Source organism: Ursus americanus, chromosome 15, assembly GCF_024610735.1.
Source record: "Ursus americanus isolate L20-20 chromosome 15, mUrsAme1.1.p, whole genome shotgun sequence".
Classification (NCBI taxonomy): Eukaryota; Metazoa; Chordata; class Mammalia; order Carnivora; family Ursidae; genus Ursus; species Ursus americanus.
In genome coordinates this window covers 16,363,439-16,385,264 of record NC_142141.1, presented here as the reverse complement: position 1 = coordinate 16,385,264, position 21,826 = coordinate 16,363,439, and the positions used below count along the sequence as shown (strand labels likewise).

General features: G+C 40.1%; 1 protein-coding gene and 1 pseudogene across 1 annotated transcript in view; one reads left to right on the top strand and one right to left on the bottom strand.

Annotated features, from left to right (window-relative positions):
* The window catches only part of TTC1 (tetratricopeptide repeat domain 1), a 46,428-nt gene that overhangs the window by 11,130 nt on the left and 13,472 nt on the right, over positions 1–21,826 (top strand). The window contains exons 3-5 of the mRNA XM_045792029.2: positions 11,139–11,199; positions 13,290–13,402; positions 18,309–18,345. Of these exons, the coding sequence (XP_045647985.1) occupies positions 11,139–11,199; positions 13,290–13,402; positions 18,309–18,345 (211 nt within the window). The remainder of the gene's footprint in view (positions 1–11,138; positions 11,200–13,289; positions 13,403–18,308; positions 18,346–21,826) is intronic.
* Positions 7,833–8,377, bottom strand: LOC123788515 (transcription factor BTF3 pseudogene; annotated as a pseudogene).

Sequence of the window (21,826 nt, the reverse complement as noted above, 5' to 3'; positions counted from 1 at the left end):
CAAAAACATTTACACTCAGGTTGGATCACCATTGGAAGGTCTCAGTGGCGATGAAATTTAAAAATAACAAGAATTGATTAGTTTCAAAGTATAGAAATGTGTTATATTGATGGTGTTTTGCAATTTAATATTTCACAGTTATTTTATCTTTAAGAAAGTACAATTCTCCATATCTTGTGAAATTCTTTTGCCCTGTGATCCAAGAAAATCATTCCCTGGAAAACAGAACAAAATTAAAGATCCTGAGCATAATACCTATATTTGTGAAGGAAAAGAATAGATTTTAAACATTTGCAAATTGAATTTGTTCATCTACAAATAACCCATTTTACTAATTCAGTGGAAAATGGCCTTGGATTAACTATAGAAAAACAACTGAAGATCTGTAGTGTACGTGCCTGATTCAGTGAGGTAGAGGTTTATTTTTTTTTAATTTAAATTTTTTATTTTTATTTAAATTCAAATAACATATAATGTATTATTAGTTTCAAAGTAGAGTTCAGTGATTCATCAGTTGTATATAACACCCAGTGCTCATTACATCCCGTGCCCTTCTTAATGTCCATCACCCAGTTACCCCATCCCCCCACTACCCTCCCCTCCAGTAACCCTCAGTTTGTTTCCTATGATTAAGAGTCTCTTATGATTTGTCTCCCTCTCTGATTTTGTCTTGTCTTATTTTTCCCTCCATCCCCCATGATCCTCTGTTTTGTTTCTTAAATTCCACATTGGAGTGAGATCATATGACAATTATCTTTCTCCAGTTGACTTATTTTGCTTAGCACAATACCCTCTCGTCCATTCACATTGTTGAAAATGGCAAGATTTCAATTTTTTGATAGCTGAGTAGTATTCCACTGTATATATATATACCACATCTTCTTTATCCATTCATCTGTTGGACATCCGGGCTCTTCCCATAGTTTAGCTATTGTGGACGTTGCTGCTATAAACGTAGAGGTTTATTTTAACATAGGTCTCGAAATAACTAAAGATGAGATCTGTGGGCCTGGATATCATTTTCTAGAGCAGTGTCTTTTCAAGTGCCTTAGTTCTTGATAGCAAGGGGGATTAAAAATATTTTATAATTTAAATTTAATTTTTTTTAATTTTGTGCTTTTATTTTATATTAGATAATTTTTTAGTGTACTGTTTTAATATTTCTCTCTTTTTTTTTTTAAGATTTTATTTTATTTATTCGACAGAGACAGAGACAGCCAGCGAGTGAGGGAAACAAGCAGGGGGAGTGGGAGAGGAAGAAGCAGGCTCATAGCAGAGGAGCCTGATGTGGGGCTCGATCCCATAACGCTGGGATCACGCCCTGAGCCAAAGGCAGACGCCCAACCGTTGTGCCACCCAGGCGCCCCAATATTTCTCATTTTTAAACTGTTTCTTAGCTAAAATTTTTTAGTGGTTGCTATATGGATTACATTATGCATCTTATTATAGTCTAGTTTAATACTATGTAATTCCAGTAAAATATAGAGAGTTTGCTTCAGTGTGACTCCATTTCCTCCCCCTCATTTGTGCTACCATTGTCACATCCAGTTTATCAATAGATGTTGTAAACCCAACCATATAGTATCATAATTATTATATAATCTGTTTGTCTTTTAAGGAAATCAAGAAAGAAAAGAAGGGGTGCCTGGGCATTGCAGTTGGTTAAGTGTCTAACTATCTTGGTGTCAGCTCAGGTCGTGATCTCAGGGTCATGAGATAAAGCCCCTCATTGGGCTCCATGCGCATCGTGGGGTCTGCTTGAGACCCTCTCCGTCTCCCTCAGCCCTTCCCATTCGTGCATGCGTGCTTACTCACTCTCTCAGATAAATAAGTAAATCTTTAAAAAAAGAGAAAATAATGTATTTATAGAGCCTTTTATGTATTTTCCATTTCTAATGCTCTTCATTTCTCTTTGTAGATCTGAGTTACCATCTGGTGTCATTTCCTCTCAGTCCAAAGGATTTCCTTTAATATGTCTTGTAAGGCAGCTTTGGTGGAAGCACGTTCTGTGTTTATCTGTGAATGTCTTTATTTTGCCTTCATTTTGAGGTATGGTTTTGCTGCATATCTAATTTTTGGTTGATGGTATTTTTCTTTCAACATTTTGAGTATGTCATCATACTGCCTCTGGCCTCAGTTTTTCCTGGTGAGAAATCAGGTAATAGTAATAGTTCTGCCATTCCCCTATACCTGATAAGTTGTTTTCCTCCTGTTGCTTTCAGATTTTCTCTTTGTCTTTCAGCAGTTTGCCTCTGGTGTCTCTAGATAATGGATCTATGTACCTGCGGTTCACTCAGCTTCTTGGATCTTTAGGTTAACATTTTTCATCAAAATTTTGAAATTTTCAGCCATTATTTCTTCAAATATTCTGTCCCTTTTTCTCTTCTCTTCTGGGACTTCCATCACATATGTCGTGAAGACTGTTTTTTCCCATTCTTCTTTTGCCTTCAGTTCTTCAGATTGGATGTCTGTTGCTCTCACTTCTAAGTTTACTTATTTTTTATGCCGATTCAAATTTCCTTTGTATGAATTTTTCATTTCAGCTTTTGGACTTTTCAACTTCTTCTTCATTTTAAATAATTTTTGTCCCTTTATCATGGTTCTCTTTTTTTTAAATCATTGTCATCATGCTCTCATTCAATTCTTTAAACACAATTTCCTTTAGTTCTTTGAATTTATTTATTTATAGGTGATTTCAAGTCTTTGCTAGATCTAAAATCTGTGGATGTTCAGATGTTTGTTGACTTTTTTTCTGATTGTACGTCAAACTTTTCTGTCTCTTTGTATGTCTTACAATTTTTTTATTAAAACTGGACATTTTAAGTAATACTGTAGCAACTCTGGATTCTGGCCCCTTCCCACCACCACCCCCCATTTGCATTATTTTTGTTTTTGCTTTTTTGTCCACTTGTTTGTTTAGTAATTTACCTGGACTTAAGCTATATAATCTATTTCCCCTGGGGTATATAGCCACTGACAGCTCTGCTCAGGTGGGTTTTGGTTTTGTCCTTGCTTTTATTTTTAAATCGGGCCTTCTTGGGATTGCTTCTATTTTTACGCAGCTTAGTGGTCAGCTAGTAACTGGTCAGAGATTATGTTCAAACACCTCAAACCATAAGGCTTCCACCTACTGATTTGTGTGTGGATTTAAAAATGTATTACAATTTTAGGGAATTTTCAAGTCTGCCCTAGCTGGACTCTCTTGTGTCTCCTCAGCACATGTATACAGCCTCCTGATAGAACAAGGGTGTGTGAATAGCTTTGGCCCTCTTCATTCTTCCCAAGCCTGCACACCATCTCCAGTCCATCAGGGGTATTTGAAGAGCTTATCAAGTATCTCTGTGACTGCCTCTTACATCTGCCTTTTACATTTCTGTCTGGCCTGTGGGTCCCTTATTTGCCCAGCCAGGGCTGCAAGCACAGACTAATAGAACCTCTCACCTTCCCTGTTTTTCTTGTCACTTAGATGGCTCCTTATTACTGACAACACCACAGGGCACAGATTATTTCACCTTCTGCTTTGAATCAAATCAGCCTCCTCAGTGGAACTGCTGGTTATTCATGACCTGCCTTGCTATTTTAGAACCACTGGATATCACATGATCGGAGGGAAAAGGGGAGCAGTCCCTTGCAAATAAGCCACAGATTTCATGGTTGTTTCCTAAAGTTCAATAATTTTTCATGAGTGTTACTTTGTTGTAAGCTTTTATTCAATTTTTAGGACACCGAAATGGTTGTTTTTGATCATTTTGTCCAATTTATAGTTGCTTTTTAGGATAGAGGATTTGGTAACCTTCTCACTTTGCCACATCAGAGGTCCCACCCAGTATTGAGTTTTGATCTGTTTAAGTATTTTACACATTAAAATATTAAAATTAAGCCAGAAAGGATGAGGAAAAAATTAAGCCTTAAAATGGATTACACATAGAAACAAATTAATATAACTATATCAAATTGATTACATAGAGAAGACAATTCCAATAACTTTGGACACAGTACTCTGACTGTTCACCCTTAGTAGTATATATTCTAAAGTTAGAACTGCAGTGAAATCTTGAATTTCACATAATAGGTTCGTTATAGGTACTGATATTCATGTAGTAGTTCCAGAACTTGTTTGTTGATTTTAGGATAGAGCACATGAGTAAATATATTGCTATTGGAACCAGGGTTTTCAGTGTGGGAAAAGGTGAGGAAGAATCCGCTGGTGTTCACTTGTATGGCTGCATACAAGATTTCATGTGTATGTATTCTTTGACTCGTGCGATTTTTGGTTTTTCTTTTTTAAAGATGTATTTCCTGCATTTTTTATGGAGAGGGCCTAAAAGCAGTGACTTGCCAGTAACAGGGAACATACTAGCATCCAGATCTTGGTTTCTAAATACCATTCCCCACCAAAAAGTTCCAGTACTCCTTGGAGAAATGGCTGTTTCCAAGGCTGGAGCAGGCATAGTACAAAGTATTGCACCTGGCACACAATATATGCTTGCAGCAAAGGCCCCCCTTAGGAGGACAGACCCAGGTAAAGGCCCATGCAGCTCCTGGAAGTGAGCTAGGGAGATTTATGCAGGAAACCCTGGAGCATGGTCTAAAAGGGCTCCGTGGAAGAAAAGGTACAGTTAGTCGAGGGCCTGGGCAGGGGCCCCTCTTGCTTAGGTCTAAGGGCTGCACAGTGTTTTATACTCATGAAACTATTGAAGCATTAAGTAATATTAAAAACGTTCTGCAATGTTTTTATCATGTGCGTGTATATACACACATTTTTTTAGTATATATATAACGTGAGACAGAATTGAATCTCCAAATTAGAGGTACTAATGTACAGTATGTTCAAAGAAAGATCATGCAAGGAAGGAAGTGAAAGATGGCTCTGGGGAGGAGATATGCTTTGTGCTGGACTTTGTTTTTTTTTTAAGATTTTATTTATTCATGAGAGAGAGGCAGAGGGAGAAGCAGGCTCCCAGTGGAGCAGGGAGCCCAATGAGGGACTTGATCCCAGAGCCCTGGCATCATGACCTGAGCTGAAGACAGACGCTTAACCAACTGAGCCACCCAGGCATCCCTGTGCTAGACTTTGAAAAAGGAAAATTTGGTTTAGGCAGTTGGGAAGAAGTTGTTCTGGAAGAGAAACAAGGACATTCCAATGTGGGGATGCATAAACAAAGGGATGGGATGAAGGATAAGGTGGTGGGTGACCATAAAGAGACCATAAAGGGATTAGACTATCTAGAGGAGGGACTTGTGTTGGGTGGTGATGAGAGAGGAGGCTAAGTAGATTGGAATAGAGGTTTGATGTGGTGTTAAAAAAAGAAAGAAAAAGGAATCCAAGAGATTTCTGAATCTTGATTTTCTTGCCTGTAAAATGGGTAGTTTAATTCTTTGATGCTTACATCTCAGAATTGCCTTGCAAAGCAGATGAGCTAATTAATATATGTGACTATAGATTTTAAGAAGTAGAATGCTATAGTGATAATAGGTTATATTAAATTTTGAACTTAAGGGTGAAAAGTTTGCAGTTGTGGTAGTAACTGTTGAAATAAACTCTATTCATCAAGAGCATTGTCTCTTTGGGGTTTTCCTTGTCAGCTCGTGTGATGATTTATAATGCAGAATTATGCCACTCTTTCTGCCTGAGTTTTCAGTGATGGGGAGGAGTACTGAGTAAAGAGCCCTGTAAAATTTCTTTGGTTTCCATTGTTACAGAAATACAATTCTAGAGCAGATGTTTCTCTGTGAGGCCTCTGGAATGTGTTAAAAGACATTGTTGGAGGGGCACCTGGCTGGCTTAGTCAGTAGACCATGCGACTCTTGATCTCTGGGGTTGTGAGTGCAGGCCCCACATTGGGCATAGCGATTACTTAAAACATTGTGGAGATGCAGGAGGGCTCCTAACCACATTAGACCAGAACCTGGAACATTCTGAACCTGATAATGCTGCTGAATGTCAGCACTACCAGCTCATTTATGTGTGTATGCTCTTGGCATTTAGCATGAAGTAACGCTTGCTACAAAATCTGTTTGGATTCCAGTAACCTTACTCAGTATGCATGCCATCTTTTGGAGACAGAGAAAGTTCCGGCAGCAGCATAAACCCTAGTCTTTGTACTGGGATCAAGTTAGTCTCTTGGCACAGCTGGGAGAGAGTGCGCTTTCTCCTAAAAGTGCTATTTTTAGCTGTTTCCAAGGAGATGTTCAGCATGATATTGATAATTCTATTAATCCTCAATTTATACAATCTGGAAGCAGCAGCTCTTTTCTAGTGTTTACTGCTTAATGGGCCACTGAGTTGTGATTTGTCAGCCGAAAAAATAAAATGCCTTCCTTCAAATAATTGACTTCAGAAATACGTTTCCGATCTATTCCCTTCACCAGTTCAACTTTTAGTCCTAGTTATAAAGACACTGAGCATAGCATAATGTTTAAACTTGACAAATCACTACGTCATACACCTGAAACTAATGTAACATTGTATGTCAACTACACTTAATTTTTTAAAAATAGGGAAAAGTAGACACTGAACTTTTCCCAATCCACCTGCTCAGGCTGGCCATTATCAGTAATTCCTTCTGGGTGTACGTTGGATTTTTAGCTTTGCTTACTGGTATCTTAATGTTCTAAATTTTCCAAAGAATGTGATTAAACTCTTTACACACACACACACACACACACACACACACACACACACACACACACGAGTCTTCTCTGGCAGTCTGAGTGCTTCATCTGTGTTCATAAAACATTCCTGATGAGTTTGCAATGGAGAACAGACTATAGATCAGAAAGTAGCTTGAAATTGGAGTTAAAATAGAGGAGACTAAAAGTTCTTAAAATGCAGATATTAAATTCTAGTTGTTCTTCTTGAACTTGACGAGTTGTTGTTCTTTAAAGAATTTCTGTTTTTGAAATAACCTTTCTAAAGTATTTTAAAGACCTTTAGGACCTGTGTTGCATTTATTCATATGATTATGTAATTTTCTCTTTTAACTTCTTAATATGCTACCTGGCATTAATATATGTTCTAACATCAAGCTAACTTTTCATTTCACTGTTAGAACATTATTGGTCAATTATGCATTATGTGTGTGTGAATTTAAAATTGGCAGTGAATTTGCTACTACTTAAAGGGTTTTAAGTTTGCCTTAATTGAAATCATTTTCCAATTTTTTAATATTTATTATTTTTTTCATACTCCTTTCACCCATGTCTCCCACTCCCTAACCCTGCCTCTGGCAACTGCCAGTCTGTTCTCTGTATCTATGTGCTTGGGATTTTCTGTGTGTTTCGTTGTTTAGATTCTACATACAAGAGAAATAATAAGATATTTGTCTTTCTTTTATTGACTTATTTCACTTAGAGTAATGGCTTCAAGATCCATCCATGTTATTACTAATGACAGGATTTCATCTTTTTGTGGCTGAATAATATTCATTATATGTATATATACAGCACAATCTTTTTTTCTTAACTAGGCAAAGAACTTTATTAACCTTGTTTCAAAGTTTATTTCCAGGCTTCTTCACCTTAATTAGCTGGAAAGAATGAATCGTATAGAAGCAAAAATTGAAAAGAGCTGCAGTGTCCAAGGGAGTTGGGCTTAAAAATATTAGAGATTTAGATTTATCAGATCCATGAACAACATTTTAAAGAGCAGTCATAATATAAAATAGCACCTCTCAGGGTACCTGGGTGGCTCAGTTGGTTAAGCCTCTGCCTTCAGCTCAGGTCGTGATCCCAGGGTCCTGGGATGGAGCCCTGCTCAGCGGGGAGTCTGCTTCTCCCTCTCCCTCTGCTGCTCCCCCTGCTCGTGCGCGCACTCTCTCCCTGTCAAATAAATAAAATATTTAGAAATAAAATAGCTCCCAATAATTTCTTCAGGTTTTATCTTCAGAAGTTGACTCAGTTCAGTTTGTTTCATTCTTGGCAGCTTCATCAAAATTCTCCACAAGATCTGGAACTGCCTCATCCTTATCCTCCCCCATAGAAAGTGCTGCTTTTCCATCCATAGATTGTTTGGGCAGAGCTTCAGCCGGTCTTCTTAACCTAGTCAGCCTGTCTTCACCAAATTGGTGTAAGACAGTAGGATTTCTGTCAGTTGCTCTTTCCGCATGGCCTGGAACGGTGAAAGTGTTCCCTTTCCAGTTGTCTGAACTTGAGGGTTGTTAAAGTGCATCGGTGTTCCTTGGTTTGTGAACATACTCATTTCTTCAATACCAGAGATGTCGTTTACCCCTAACTTCTTTAAGGAGAACTGAAGGTTTTTATCATCTGCCGTAGCTGTTTTCGGAGCCACCTTCTTTCATCAAGCTGTTCCTTTCGCACCATTGCACACTTGCACTTACAGTTTGGTGGGTTTCTCCTGATTCATGATAGTTTCTTTGATCCTGTGGGACTGGAAATGGGACCGAGCAGGGGACTAGGGTTAGTGTTCAGGGGTCTCAGGCAGACCAGCTGAGATTTGGGCGCATAGACATGGGGATGCAAGATGGCAGCTAGAGGAAGGTGGAAGTGATGGCTACGCCACCATTTCTTTATCCCTTCATCCAGTGACAGACACTTAGGTTGTTTCCGTATCTCGGCTGTTGTAAATAATGCTGCAGTGAGCATAAGGGTACATGTATCTTGTCGAGTTAATATTTTCATTTTCTCCAACTAAATACCCAGAAGCTGGGTCGTATGGTAGTTCTATTTTTATTTTTTCAGTAGGCTCCATGCCCAGCATGAAGCCCAGTGTGGGGCTTGAACTCAGTGACCTTAAGAACAAGACCTGAGCTGAGATCGAGTCTGGTGTTTAACCAACTGAGCCACCCAGGAACCCCTATTTAATTTTTTAAGGAACCTCCTTACAGTTTTCCATAGTCACTGTGCCAATTTACATTCCCACCAACAGTGAGCAGGGGTTTCCTTTTCTCCACATCCTCATCAACACTTACTATTTCTTGTCTTTTTTATAATAACCGTTCTGACAAGTGTGAGGTGGTATTTCATCGTGGTTTTGACTTGCATTTCCGTGATGATTAGTGATACTGAACATCTTTCCATGTGTCTGTTGGCCATCTGGATGACTTCTAGAAGTAACTTGTAACTGGATTTGTTGTGAGGTTTTCTTGGCTTCTAGCATCCAACTCTCTTACCTATCTGGAGGAAATTTCCTGCGTTGTAATCTTGTTTGGGGACATGTACCCATGTTCCTCATTCCATTCTCTGACAGCCAAGGCCTGTGAGCTACGCTTGGCTCGTTGGATACTTTTTTTTTTTTTTTTTTAAGATTTTTATTTATTTGAGAGAGAGTGTATGCGCCCAAGCGAGAGTAGGGACAGAGGGGGAGGGTGAAGCAGAATCCCCGCTGAGCAGGGAGCCCAATGCATGGCTCCATCCCAGGACCCTGGGATCATGACCCGAGCCAAGGCAGACACTTAACTGACTGAGCCGACCAGGCCCCCTCATTGGGTGCTTCTAACCAAGACTTTGAATCTTGACTGGGGCAAAGAAAAGGAGATAGGATTTATTTGCTACTATCACAGCCCTGTTTTAGCCAGATTCTTCCACTAAAAGGTAATTAATGCTTTCTTGCTTCTTGACTTAACAGATTTGCCTTGAGTCCTGCCCTTTTTCTTAGCCTGTGTTTTAGACCTCCCAGTGATTCTGTGAGCCCCAGTATCTTTCCAGTGAATCTTCCCTCTAATTTTTTTTTTTACCTAAGATACACTCTTTTTGCTTGCACCCAGAAATCCTGTTGGCATAGAGAACATCATGATCTAAGCACGTCTGTCCTAGTAGTACTAAGTAAATATGGCTACATTCTTACATTTTGATGCCCATCACCACCACCCATATTATTTTTTTGTATTCCTTTAGAATAACTCTGCTCCATATATGCTGTATCTAAAAATGAAAAAAATATAAAGTAAATAAAAATGACTTACTGTATCTGCTGTGCATCAGGCCCATAGTAGATACCATAAAAGTGAGATGCATTTTATACCTATCTTTTAGTTTCTTTACCAAGATCCATCATCTAGAGCATAGTAATAAGGCATTTGGGAAACACCCTTATCTCAACAGCTTGTTTACAAATCTGCAGAGACATAATATCTTTACTTTGGTTCCTAATCTTAAGAGTACCAATTGTTTAGGCTCCAGGTTTCTCTTGTGTCTGAAATACCCTGCTAACTATATTTCCTTCCTTTGAAGTTTTTATTTAGTCAGAAGCTTCAAGAATGAAGGTAGAGATTTTTGGATCCCCCCCCCCCTCTTTAAAGCTCTTTCAAAAGAAGGCAGGCAGTCACTTCTGCCAGTTCTGCTCGTGCCAGCCACATTGCTAAGATGCTCAGGGCTGAAACACACAGGGACTCAGCATGCATCTTTGCTCTGCAGAATAACATGCATTCTGCCTGCCTTTGAGTGTGATGGGTGTTTGGCCATCTGTGTGAATGTCTGAGTTGTTAGAAGAAGCTCAGGAACGAGAGATGTATCTGGGTTTCTTCAAACTTCCTGGTAGTAGCCTGCTAACGGAATTACTGCCCTGACCCTGCAGGGGAAGTTTGCTCCCTGTAGTGCACTCTGCAGAGTGCTTGCTGTCTTCTGCATGACGGAAACCTCATAAACCACTTATTTGGATTTTTAAAAATTATTTTACAGAAAAGTAATAGCTCATATTTATAGAGCCCTTATTTGCCAGGCACTGTATTAGGAGCTTTACATGTATTATCACATTAATCCATAAAACTATAAAACCCCGTATTTTAGATAAAGAAACTAAGGCTTAGGAAGATCTGGAACTTGGGTCCAAGATCATTCATTTAATAAGTAGCAGATTCAGAATTTGAATTTATGGTGGTGTACATGCCAGTGGGCATGTTGTTTAGTTTCATTTTGAGTAAACAGAAATTAAGTGATACCTGAATTGCTATTCCGTGCAAAAAATATAAACATAGGAAACCTAGGTTTTGTGTTTTAAACCCCAAGAATGCAATTGATGCTTAGCCAGATGACCATGTGTTTCTCTGTATTTGTTTGATATTTAGATAAAACTGACCAAGTTCTCAAAGGTCAAGTTGAAAAAAACGAAAATCAAACTAACCTTTTTGTTCACATATAACATACTGTGGGAAGTGATGTAATTGTTGGATTTCTTGCAGAAAAGAAGAGAAGAGAGCACTAGACTAAAGGAGGAGGGAAATGCGCAGTTTAAGAGAGGAGGTAAGGCACCTGTCTCGGCACTGATGTCTGGTCTTCTTGATTCCTCATCCTGTGTTGGAGTGTGAAGAAACACCAAAAACATTTGGAAACAACTAGCAAACCTAAACTGCTGGCAGTACTTGTTGCTTACCAATACCTTGGAATTTCACTTTTCCCCAGGTCCAGATCATTCACAGCTGACAGTGACCAATTACCATGTGTCTTTTGCACAGGCATACTTTTTTTTTTTTCTGTATTCCACTATAGAACCAGAAGGTAGGAGGGCAGACTTTTTAGCTGATGGCTTTGGAAAACTAACCTAGAATGTTAAAAGGCTGTTTGCTTCATTGATGTAAAAAACAGGGTCCCCCTTCCTCACTTGCAACAGCACTGTAAAAACTGGCCCAGTAGTTCCATAATGGCCTAGGGAAGTGTTTTCCTTGTACTTTGGTCTTTCATGTGTCTTTTTCTTTGGCTGCCTTAAGTAGAGAGATGTTCTCCGTGTCCTCCTGTGCTTCTTAACATTTGCTTAGGAATAATTTGGGTTCATTCAATTAATTTGGGGAACTATTTGATCTTCTAATAGCCTTCTATAACATATGTGAAGTGTATGTGCTTTAGAAACATATCAAAATTGGGACATCTGGATGGCTCAGTCGGTTAGGCATCTGCCTTCAGCTCAGGGCATGATCCCAGAGTCCTACATCAGAATCCTTGCTCAGCGGGGAGCCTGCTTCTCACTCTGCCTGCCACTCCCACTGCTTGTGCTCTCTGTCTCTGACAAATAAATAAATAAAATCAAAAAAAAAAAAAAAAAAAGAAACATACCAAAACATATGTGCTTTAGAAAACTAGAGGTAGTAACATTTTCCCCTAGTTATTTCTCAGATTTAAAACTTTTTTCTTATATCTGGATTAGCAATCATTACTTTTTTTTTCTAAGTACTAATGGTTCTGATTTTGAAAGCATATCTCTTCGTATTTTAGTGTTAAACATTTCAAACCTGAGAAAAGAGTGAACAGGCAATTTTCCCTTAGTACCTTGACCATAATTCTGTGTGTGGCAATGAGTAAATAAATTTATCACCATTTTCTCCTTTAAGATCTTTAGTCAACCACTGATTTTTACATTGTTGCTCTTAGCTCCATAAAATGTCTCTGCAGACATTTCGGGGAAGCAGTTTTGGCCAAGTTGACTCCATGAAAGCATGATATCTTTAATGAAAATACATACATAGAACTTTTGTCTTTATTCCAAACTGTTAATCCCAGACTTTAGTCTCTTTCATCTGTCCAGTTCGCTAAAGGATTCTTTTTTTTAAGAATTTTTTTTAAAGATTTTATTTATTTATTTAACAGAGATAGAGACAGCCAGCGAGAGAGGGAACACAAGCAGGGGGATTGGGAGAGGAAGAAGCAGCCTCCCAGTGGAGGGGCCTGATGTGGGGCTCGATCCCAGAATGCCGGGATCATACCCTGAGCCAAAGGCAGACGCTTAACCTCTGTGCCACCAGGCGCCCCAAGATTTTGTTCATGGTGCGCCTGAGTGGCTTGGTTGGTAAGCATCTGCCTTTGGCTCAGGTCATGATCCGAGGGTCCTGGGATCGAGCCCCATGTCGGGCTTTCTGCTCGGCAGGGAGTCTGCTTCTCCCTCTCCAGCTTCCCTGCTTGTGTTCCCTCTCTCGCTGTCTCTCTCTGCCAAATAAATAAAATCTTAAAAAAAAAAAAAAAAGATTTTGTTCATTTATTTGACAGAGAGAGAGAGAGAGCACAAGCAGGGGGAGTGGCAGAGGGTGAGGGAGAAGCAGGCTCCCCGCTGAGCAGGGAGCCTGATGGGGGCTCGATTCCCGGACTCCGGGACCGTGACCGGAGCCGAAGGTAGCCTCCCAACCGACTGAGCCACCCAGGTGCCCCTCATCTGTCCAGTTCTCTAATCCCCTTTCAATATTCCTTACTAAATTGATAAGCCAAATGAAAGTTTAAACATACAGAACATTCTGCTTGAGACCTTTGTTCTGTGAATGTAAAGCTGTGCACTCTCAGATACTGTGGAATACAGTAAAACTGGGAATAAAATCATAATGACCTCTCATCTTTTACCTTACCCTCAGATTATATAGAAGCTGAGAGTTCTTATAGTCAAGCCCTTCAGATGTGCCCATCCTGCTTCCAGAAAGACAGGTCTATTCTGTTTTCAAATAGAGCTGCTGCAAGGATGAAACAGGTATGTATGTGTGACCTTTTCTTTTTAAGAAGCACATGAACTTGCAGTGTTTTCATAGGGTAGCTTCTGTTTCAAACTAGCAGAGGGGTTGCGACTCTTGATCTTGGGGTTGTGAGTTTGAGCCCCATGTTGGTTATAGAGATTACTTAAAAATAAAACCTTTAAAAAAAGAAAAGAAAAAAGGGGCTTGAAGTTGCTGCCTCCCTTTTCCTGCACATGTATTTCCCCACTGTAAAGGGCATCGGGAAGATAGTAAAGTATTTTGCAAAACCTGAGTCAGATTACTGCTAACATTCCTTATTAGAGTGGCCGATTAAACACTTCCTTGGGAGGAAGGCTGACAAAGTCTCCACCAAACTAGGGCAGGTTAATGAAGTAAAAAGCCTAGTAGTGCATGTCCTGGAATAGCTGCAGCTGCTTATTTTAGATCTCTGGAATTCTCGATGAAGACTCAAAGGGAGAGGGAAACACCGATTAAAACTCTCGACTTGAAAATGTTTATTGCTGGGATTCTGATTCTCTGTCGAAAGTGCGGACACTGGGAGAAATGTCCAACATTTGGGATGAGAGGTGCCCCTAACTGTAAAATAGGTGTCAGGGAAAGTTCAAGAGCATTTTGTATTTCCAAAGGATTGAGAACCAAGTGTAACAGAGTTAATGTAGGCTAACGTGCAGTTGTATTGGTTTTGTACCATATTGGTACTAAAAGTTAGGTTTGGGGGCACCTGGGTGGCTCATTTGGTTAAGTGTCTGCCTTGGGCTCAGGATATGATCCCAGGGTCCTGGTGTTACAGGATCACAGGGTTCTTGTCTCATGGAGTCACAGAATGAATCTCGTGGATGCAAAGGGGTGAAGTGAATTGAAAGTTATTAAGTGAAGGTGAGAGCAGAAAGCAAAGAGGAAGCTCTTTCTAGAGGGGGAGGGGTCCCGAATGGGTTGCCACTAGGGCTTTTAGTGGCAGTCTTTTCTGGAGAACTGACTGGGAAAGTGGCCTTGAGTTTCTTGTGCCATCTTGGTTTGAGCATGGACTATTGACAACACCCTTAATGACTTAATTCTTTGAGGTTTGGCCAATTTCTATGATATAGTATAGCCGCCAAAGAAAAGCACTCCCTAACATCCGAGGCCGGGTGGTCTGTTTCCCTATCTCTTGTTCACTCTGGTGTAGCACTTCTGCCTGCCAGGAATAGTTTCAGAGCCCAGCCAGGGGCCCCCTGCTTCTCCCGCCTGTGCCTTAACCCTTTCCTTATTTACTGGGATTGAGCGCCACATTGGGCTCCCAGCTCAGTGGGGAGCCTGCTTCTCCCTCTGCTGCGTCCACCCTCCCGCCTTCCTGTGCTTGCCCAGTGGGCGCTCTCTCTCTCTCAAATAAATAAAATACTTTTTAAAATAAATGAAAATAAAAGATTTGTTGATTGTATGCTATTCCTATTTAGTCAACATAGTCAATTTCAATGGATTGAAATGATGTGAAAGTTTTGGGGTAAAAAAATACCACTCGTTTAAATATGGCTATTTATATCCAAAGCACAAAGAGTAGGTTAATTAGCATACCTTTAAGCAGCCACAACGCAAGGTCAAGATTGGGTTAAGTGGTTTTTTTGTTTACATCAGGTATTTTTGTTACTTTCTCTTATTGCCTGAATTCTCTGGTGCCTCTACCAAAGTCACTTTTGATGACTAGGGTTTTTTTTTTCTAAAAGGGGGTGGGATGGGGGAATACTTGAATAACTGGACATGAGGAAAGGGGGTTTTTTTGTACATTGAAACTTGTATGTATTATTATTGGATTCAGTTTCTCAGGTGAAGTGTTTTTATTTTTTTTTATTTTTTTGAGATTTTATTTATTTATTTGACAGAGAGAGAGACAGCCAGCGAGAGAGGGAACACAGGCGGGGGAGTGGGAGAGGAAGAAGCAGGCTCCCAGCAGAGGAGCCCGAAGTGGGGCTCCATCCCAGACTCCTGGGATCGCTTAACGCTTAAAGACTGAGTCACCCAGGTGCCCCTCAGGTGAAGTGTTTTTAGAGTGATTCGTGTGGGATGGGAGAAGAAATAATTCTAGAGTATAACAACAGACATTTTGTGGTAGAAGAAATAAAAGGGGCGCGCCTGGATGACTCAGTTAAGCGTCTGCCTTCGGTTCAGGTCATGATCCCAGGGTCCTGGGATTGAGCCTCATATCGCATCAGGCTCCCCGCTCAGCTTCTCCCTCCCTGTGCCATTTCCCCCCGCTTGCGCTCTCTGGCTCACTCTCTCTGTCAAATAAATACAATCTTTAAAAGAAAAGAAAAGAAAGAAATAAAACAATTGTTTTAAGTTTACATAGAACAATATTCCTTAATATATTCTGCCACTGATCTGAATTCACACTTAGCTGGAAAAAATCTTATCTTTTGCTTTTGCTTCTTGGAGACATCTCGTCACATTCTCCAACTGGAAACTCCTTGTGAAATGAGCTCAGGTATATCTTCAATTTCAAGAAAAGGCCCATTTGGCTCCTGAGATTTGGAATCTTTGTGTCCACAGTTGCCAGGTTATTGGCACTGCCTGGGTTGAGCTCGCACAGTCGACCGTTTCTTCAGTTAGGGGAATGTGTATGGTCTTGCCGGTCTGTTGTCTGCCACATCTGAGGAGAACTCAGAAGAGAGTTGTTCTGTGACTGTTTCCTATACAAAGGATAGGTTTGTTGGTGCATGTTTTGTTTTGTTTTATTCTTTTAAGTTGTACTCCTAATATTTTAAGAAGATTCTATAATTAGAGACATGAAAACTTCCAGGATTAATGCACTGAAGTGATTTAAGGAGCATATTCTGAGTTTTTCAAGAAGTGGTGGGTTAACTGCTTTAAGAAGAATTTCTGGAAGGCACATTTGCAGGCCCAGGATCCCTGACTGAGTGACACTGACCAAGCTTTACATTTCACGTCTGGAGAGAAAAAGGCAAACTGGAGTTTGGGCAGAGTTTCCGCTCTAAGCCTGGCTACACAAGAGCAGACGAAGCCCTAAAAGTATAGGCCCTGAGTTTTTAAAACTGTCCTTATATATTATATACGTTGTGGTGTGTGTATCTTATACGAGTTATGAAAGGATGGCAAATCGGTTCTGATTTTTTTTATATACTGCACTTTGGAGACTGCCACTCTTAGCAGCAGATAGTGCCTGAGGGGTTAGTGGACTGTGACCTGTAACAAAGGACTCCGCAGTAAAATACCATAATTCCTTGATCTGCAAAGGCCGATTATTGGTAAGATGCACTGCAATGTCGTGGTCTCTGAGGGGCACAGAGAATACCACCACCAGTGTACATATAAAGATTTACTCCTGTTTCAGAAACTTTAAAATATGAAGTTGTATGTCTTAGATTTATAGAAATATGGTAAATTGGGAAAATAGTGACTTACCCAGAGCTACACAGATTTCTTTACTACAGGACTTCATAGAGCTTTTAATATGTGAATTGTTAATGATGAACATTGGATGGAATACAGTATAGTTAGTGACTCCCAGATGACTCTGGAACCTTTTTTGTTTGTTAACGGGCAAAATGCGAAAGACCTAAAATTCACCATTTTAACCATTTTAAACTATACAATTCAGTATCATTAAATACGGTCCCAAGATTATGCAGTCATCACCACTGTCTGGTTCCAGAACTTTTTCATAACCCCAAAAGGAAACCTTGTACCCCTTAGATAGTCACTCCCCATCCTGGAATTTTGATTGAATTCTGAAACTCAGTTTGATAGACATTGCTCTAAAATAATGTGCAAAGTATCTAGTATTTTCTACGGTAGCCATTATGGGAAGTATTGAACATTTCTTCTTCTTCTTTTTTTTTTTTTAAGATTTATTTATTAGAGAGTGTGTGTGCACGCATGTGAGAAGGGGGAGGGGCAGAAGGGGAAAGAGAGAATCGGAGCAGATTTCCTCCTGAGCGCAAAGCCCAGTGCAGGGCTCAATCTCATGACCCTGCGATCATGACCTGAGCCGAAGTCGGGAGTTAGAGGCTCAACTGACTGAACCACCCAGGCGCCCCTATTGAACATTTATTTGAATTAACATTTCTGTGGTATTGTAGAAAACATCTAATTTGGGGGAAGAAGACATTTTAGAGCTCAAGGGGCTAAATAGCAGGTTAGTGTCAGAGCTGGAATTACAGTCTAGTTCTTTAGACATCTAGCGTTCTTTTCACTGTGCCATACATCTAGATTCAGCAAGGTAAATTAGTTAGATACCTTCTTTCATGAATTGTTTTGTATTTTTGTTTCATCAATGGATAAATTAAGATTTATAACTGAGGGATGCATAAGTGGCTCAGTCAGTTAAGCATCCGTCTTTTGGTTTCAGCTCAGGTCATAATCTCAGGGTCCTGGGATTAAGCCCTGTCTTGGGTTCTGAGCTGAGCATGGAGTCTGCTGGAGATTATCTCCCTCTCCCTCTGCTCCTGCCCCTGCTTGCTCTCTTTTTTCTCTCAAATAAATAAATAAAATATTAAAAAAAAAAAAAGATTTGTAACCGAGACTAATGACAGGCCACACTGTGTGTCTATAATGGACATCTGTATACTTTCTGGAATATACCACTTGGGGTGTGATAATATACCAGCTAGCCAAAGAGGAGCGTTATGAACGGTATTCAGTCATTTGCCCTGCTTATTGATCATAACTGTCTCTCAGTATCAGCATTGTAGTGTGAGGTGCCTTGCAAATAGAATAGGTCAATTGCAACAGTCTGTAAAGATGTTAGGAAGAAACTACTTGAATAATTTGTTGCTAGGAGGCTTTCACGTCAGAGCTGTCACCGTGTTTTGAATTTTAGCTTGGAAGTAACATGCATGTTTCATGTGACTTCTTTGAAGACCATTGTGCATCTCCATAAGCAGTTATTAATGTTATATTTCCTTTTAGGACAAGAAGGAGATGGCCATCAGTGACTGCAACAAAGGTACAACTTTTTAGTCTTATTATATGTTAACATATAAGAGCATTACCGCAGCTGGACAAATAGTCATGTGTGTAGTTGACCTTTAGCAACATGGGTTTGAACTGCATGGGTCTACTTATACATGGATTTTTTTTCAATAAATACAGTAAAGAACTCTAAATGTATTTTCTCTTATGATTTTCGTATTAACATTTTCTTTTCTCTAGTTTCCATTCCTGTAAGAATCTGTAATACATAGGAATAGTACATGTTAATCAACTGTTTGTTACTGGTAAGGCTTCAAGTCAACAGTAGGCTATTAGTAGTTAAGTTTTGGGATTTTGGGCTGCATGGGGGTTGGGGGCCAGCGCCCCTAACCCCCGCATCGTTCAAGGGTCTCCCGTACTTTATATGTGTATACTCTTACTCGGGGACCTTTGAAGAAGAAGCTTTATAGTTCAGCCTTCTTAGAGGTGCTATAGTCATCTTAGCATAAACACACGTTTGAATGGATAGTTCTGTCAGTTTATCCTGTATTAGTAAATATGTGAAGAAAAATTCAAAGCTACCTTGGCAACAGAAACTTGCGGAACAGAATTTACTTCCTGTAGTGTCTAAATTACTTTCCTCGGGGGATTGAAATTGAAGATCTTAGCTGCTGCTAGGGCATATGGATCTTTGTGTTTGTGGGGAAGGGGACAGCTGCGGTGAGGGGCGGCTTCTGTTAGGGAACTGGTAGTCTCTTCACATGCAGAATTCTTCCAGACCCACTTGCTGTCATTTTAATTACTTTTCAGGTTCCACACAGTGAACCGAGACTTCGCTGTCTGATACCTGAGTTCCGATACGGTCTTTTCATCCCACCAACTTATAGAGACACTCCCAGCCATAGGATCTCATTTGGTGGTTGGTGGGTGGTTGGTTTGGGTTTTTTCTTGTCTTGCCTTTCTGACCAGCTTGGTTTGGAAAACACACATAATCACTTTTCCTTGCATCTTACTACTCATGAGTTCTAGAAAATTACTAGTTTTTGGAAATTTTTTTTTCGGTTTTCCATCTTTGGATAATACTTTCTTAGAGAATTGAAAAGTTAAAAAGAACCTTATATGTTATCTGGTCCTACTCATGCTCGGCATGAATTTCTCTCCTTTTTTTTTCTTCTTGACAGTAATTAATCACCTTCTCTTTTGGCTTCCTTTCTTTACTACTTGGTATTTCTTGGTGTCCGAACGAAATGGTTAGTACCTTTGAATCTAGCAAAGTACTTCCGGTCTGTCATATGTAGGCTGGAGCTAATGCTGAATGTGCTGTTTTGTTTGGAGGAAGGTGTTGAACTTTAATTTATGTGAGACATGTGGCTGAGAAGAGTTTAAATTAGGAACGTGTTACTGATGTTCAGACCCTCTTTCTGTAACCAGATCATTAGAAAATTCCTTGTAAACCTGGTTAGCAGGGCATACAGTAGGAAGCAGAGTTCATTTCCAGCTGTACCCCTAAGTGTAGGAGCCTTGCCAAGAAAATGAGGAAGTGGAGGAAAGTGTTTTCAAGGTTGTTTTGGGGATTTGCTTGAACCAGTACTCATGTGCTTATCCATAGTCTGTGGACTGCATGCATTGTATCCAAAGGCAAAATCACTGACAGTAGTATGGTTCATTTGTATCAAGGTCCCTTCCGCCCCCACCTCAGTACTCCAGACACAGTTCATAAACCTTGGCAGAGGACTTAACAGCGTCTTCCTGAGGTCATATTGGAGCTCGTTAGCACTAATCACATGCCACTCACCTTAGAGTTTTCAGCTTTGGCATAAAGTTAAAGTTCATTCTCTTTATATGGATCAGGAAAGAAAATCACATGTTTAGGATGCTATGTTGATTTTAGAGGTTTTTATAAAGTACTCTTGGGACAAGTTCTTTCTCTTCAATATATATTTGCATTGCTAGAATAGGAGGCAGTATCTGGGTTAAAATGTAAATTAGGGGGTTGGGTTTTTTAAAAGATGTAGTAGAGGCCACTGGAGAACTTTTCCTATGGATATTATGATATTGCATTTGGGGATATTTTAAGAGAAGACGATGTACCAGAGTAAGGGGAGGTTGACTACATGTAAAGTTGAAATGTTATGGGATTTGGGTTCTTTCAGAAAACCTCTGAACCAGTATCGCCCCCTAACTACTGTACCATTTCTCTGATCCTCTTCGTCACTATAATAATCTATACTTGCTATGTCTATTTTGTCTTCTCCCATTCTCTCCTCATTCCACATCCACTGGGCTTCTGTTCCATCCATGCCGCTGGAAACTCATCTTGTAAACGTCACCCACCACTTTATCTTGCTTAATTCAGTAGTTGCCTCTCTGTCCTCTCTTTACCTCCCCAAAGCATTAGTACGGTGTGTCATTCGTCAGGTTTTTTGTTTCGTTGGCTATTCCTACTCTGTTTTGCTGGCTTCTGTGTTAGCCTCGACATTTTTAAAGTCACTAGATCTTAGTCCCACATAGAGCTCTCTTATTTTTTTTCCTCTCTAAATTTTCCTTGTATGATGTCATCCAGTTCTGAAACATTAAACGCCATCTGTATGCTGCAGTTTATATCTTCAGCTCTTCCCTGTGGTCTGGACCCCAGTATCCCATTGCAAACTTGACATCTCAAGATTCTTGGGTGTCTGGTAAGCAGTGAAGATTTAAGGTGCCCGAACAGGCTGGGGCCTCCCCAGTCCACTCACCCACATACCCACAAACAACTTGCAGTTTGATTTTTTTCATTCTTATAAACAGCATTTCCATCCATTCACTTGCTTATTCTTTCTTTCATTCCACCTGGTTAAATTAATTAGCAAGTCCTATGGGCTCTAATTCAAAGACATATGCTTAGTCTGGCCTTTTCTCTCCCTCTCCACAATGACCAGCTTAGCCAACATTCTCTGTCATCTGGACCACTGCAGTAGGCTGCCAGCTGTCTCACTGCTTTCATTCTTACCCTCCATGCTGCAGCCAGAGGAATCCTTTAAAACTGTAAATCAGATGATGTCTTTAGTGTGCTTGAAACCATTCCAGTGGCTTCTCATCACACTTAGGAAAAAGTGTAAGCGCCTTTCCCTGGCCAACAAGGCCTCCATGATCTGGTCCTTGCCTGTATCTTCAGCCTTACCTCTTCCCCAGCCCCAAACCTAGTCCCTAACATGCCAAGGTGGTTATTGTTTTGGCGCCTTTACTCTTGTTGGTCCCTTTTCCTGGTACACTTCTCCTTTCAGATGGCCGGCCTCCCTCATATACTCCCTTTTCGTAGTCTTTGACCACCGTCTGAAGTTACCTTATTTCCCCTTTCGCTTGTATTTACTTACCTTGTTTCATTTTTCTGTGTAGCACTGTGACTGTCTGAAATTATATACTCGATGCTGTCTCCTCTTGCTACTAGAGTAGCTTAACGCTTTGCGAGGAGGAGGTCTTGTCTGTCTTGTTCACCACTCTACTCCAGAGATCCACTACGTGAGGTGCGGGTAATA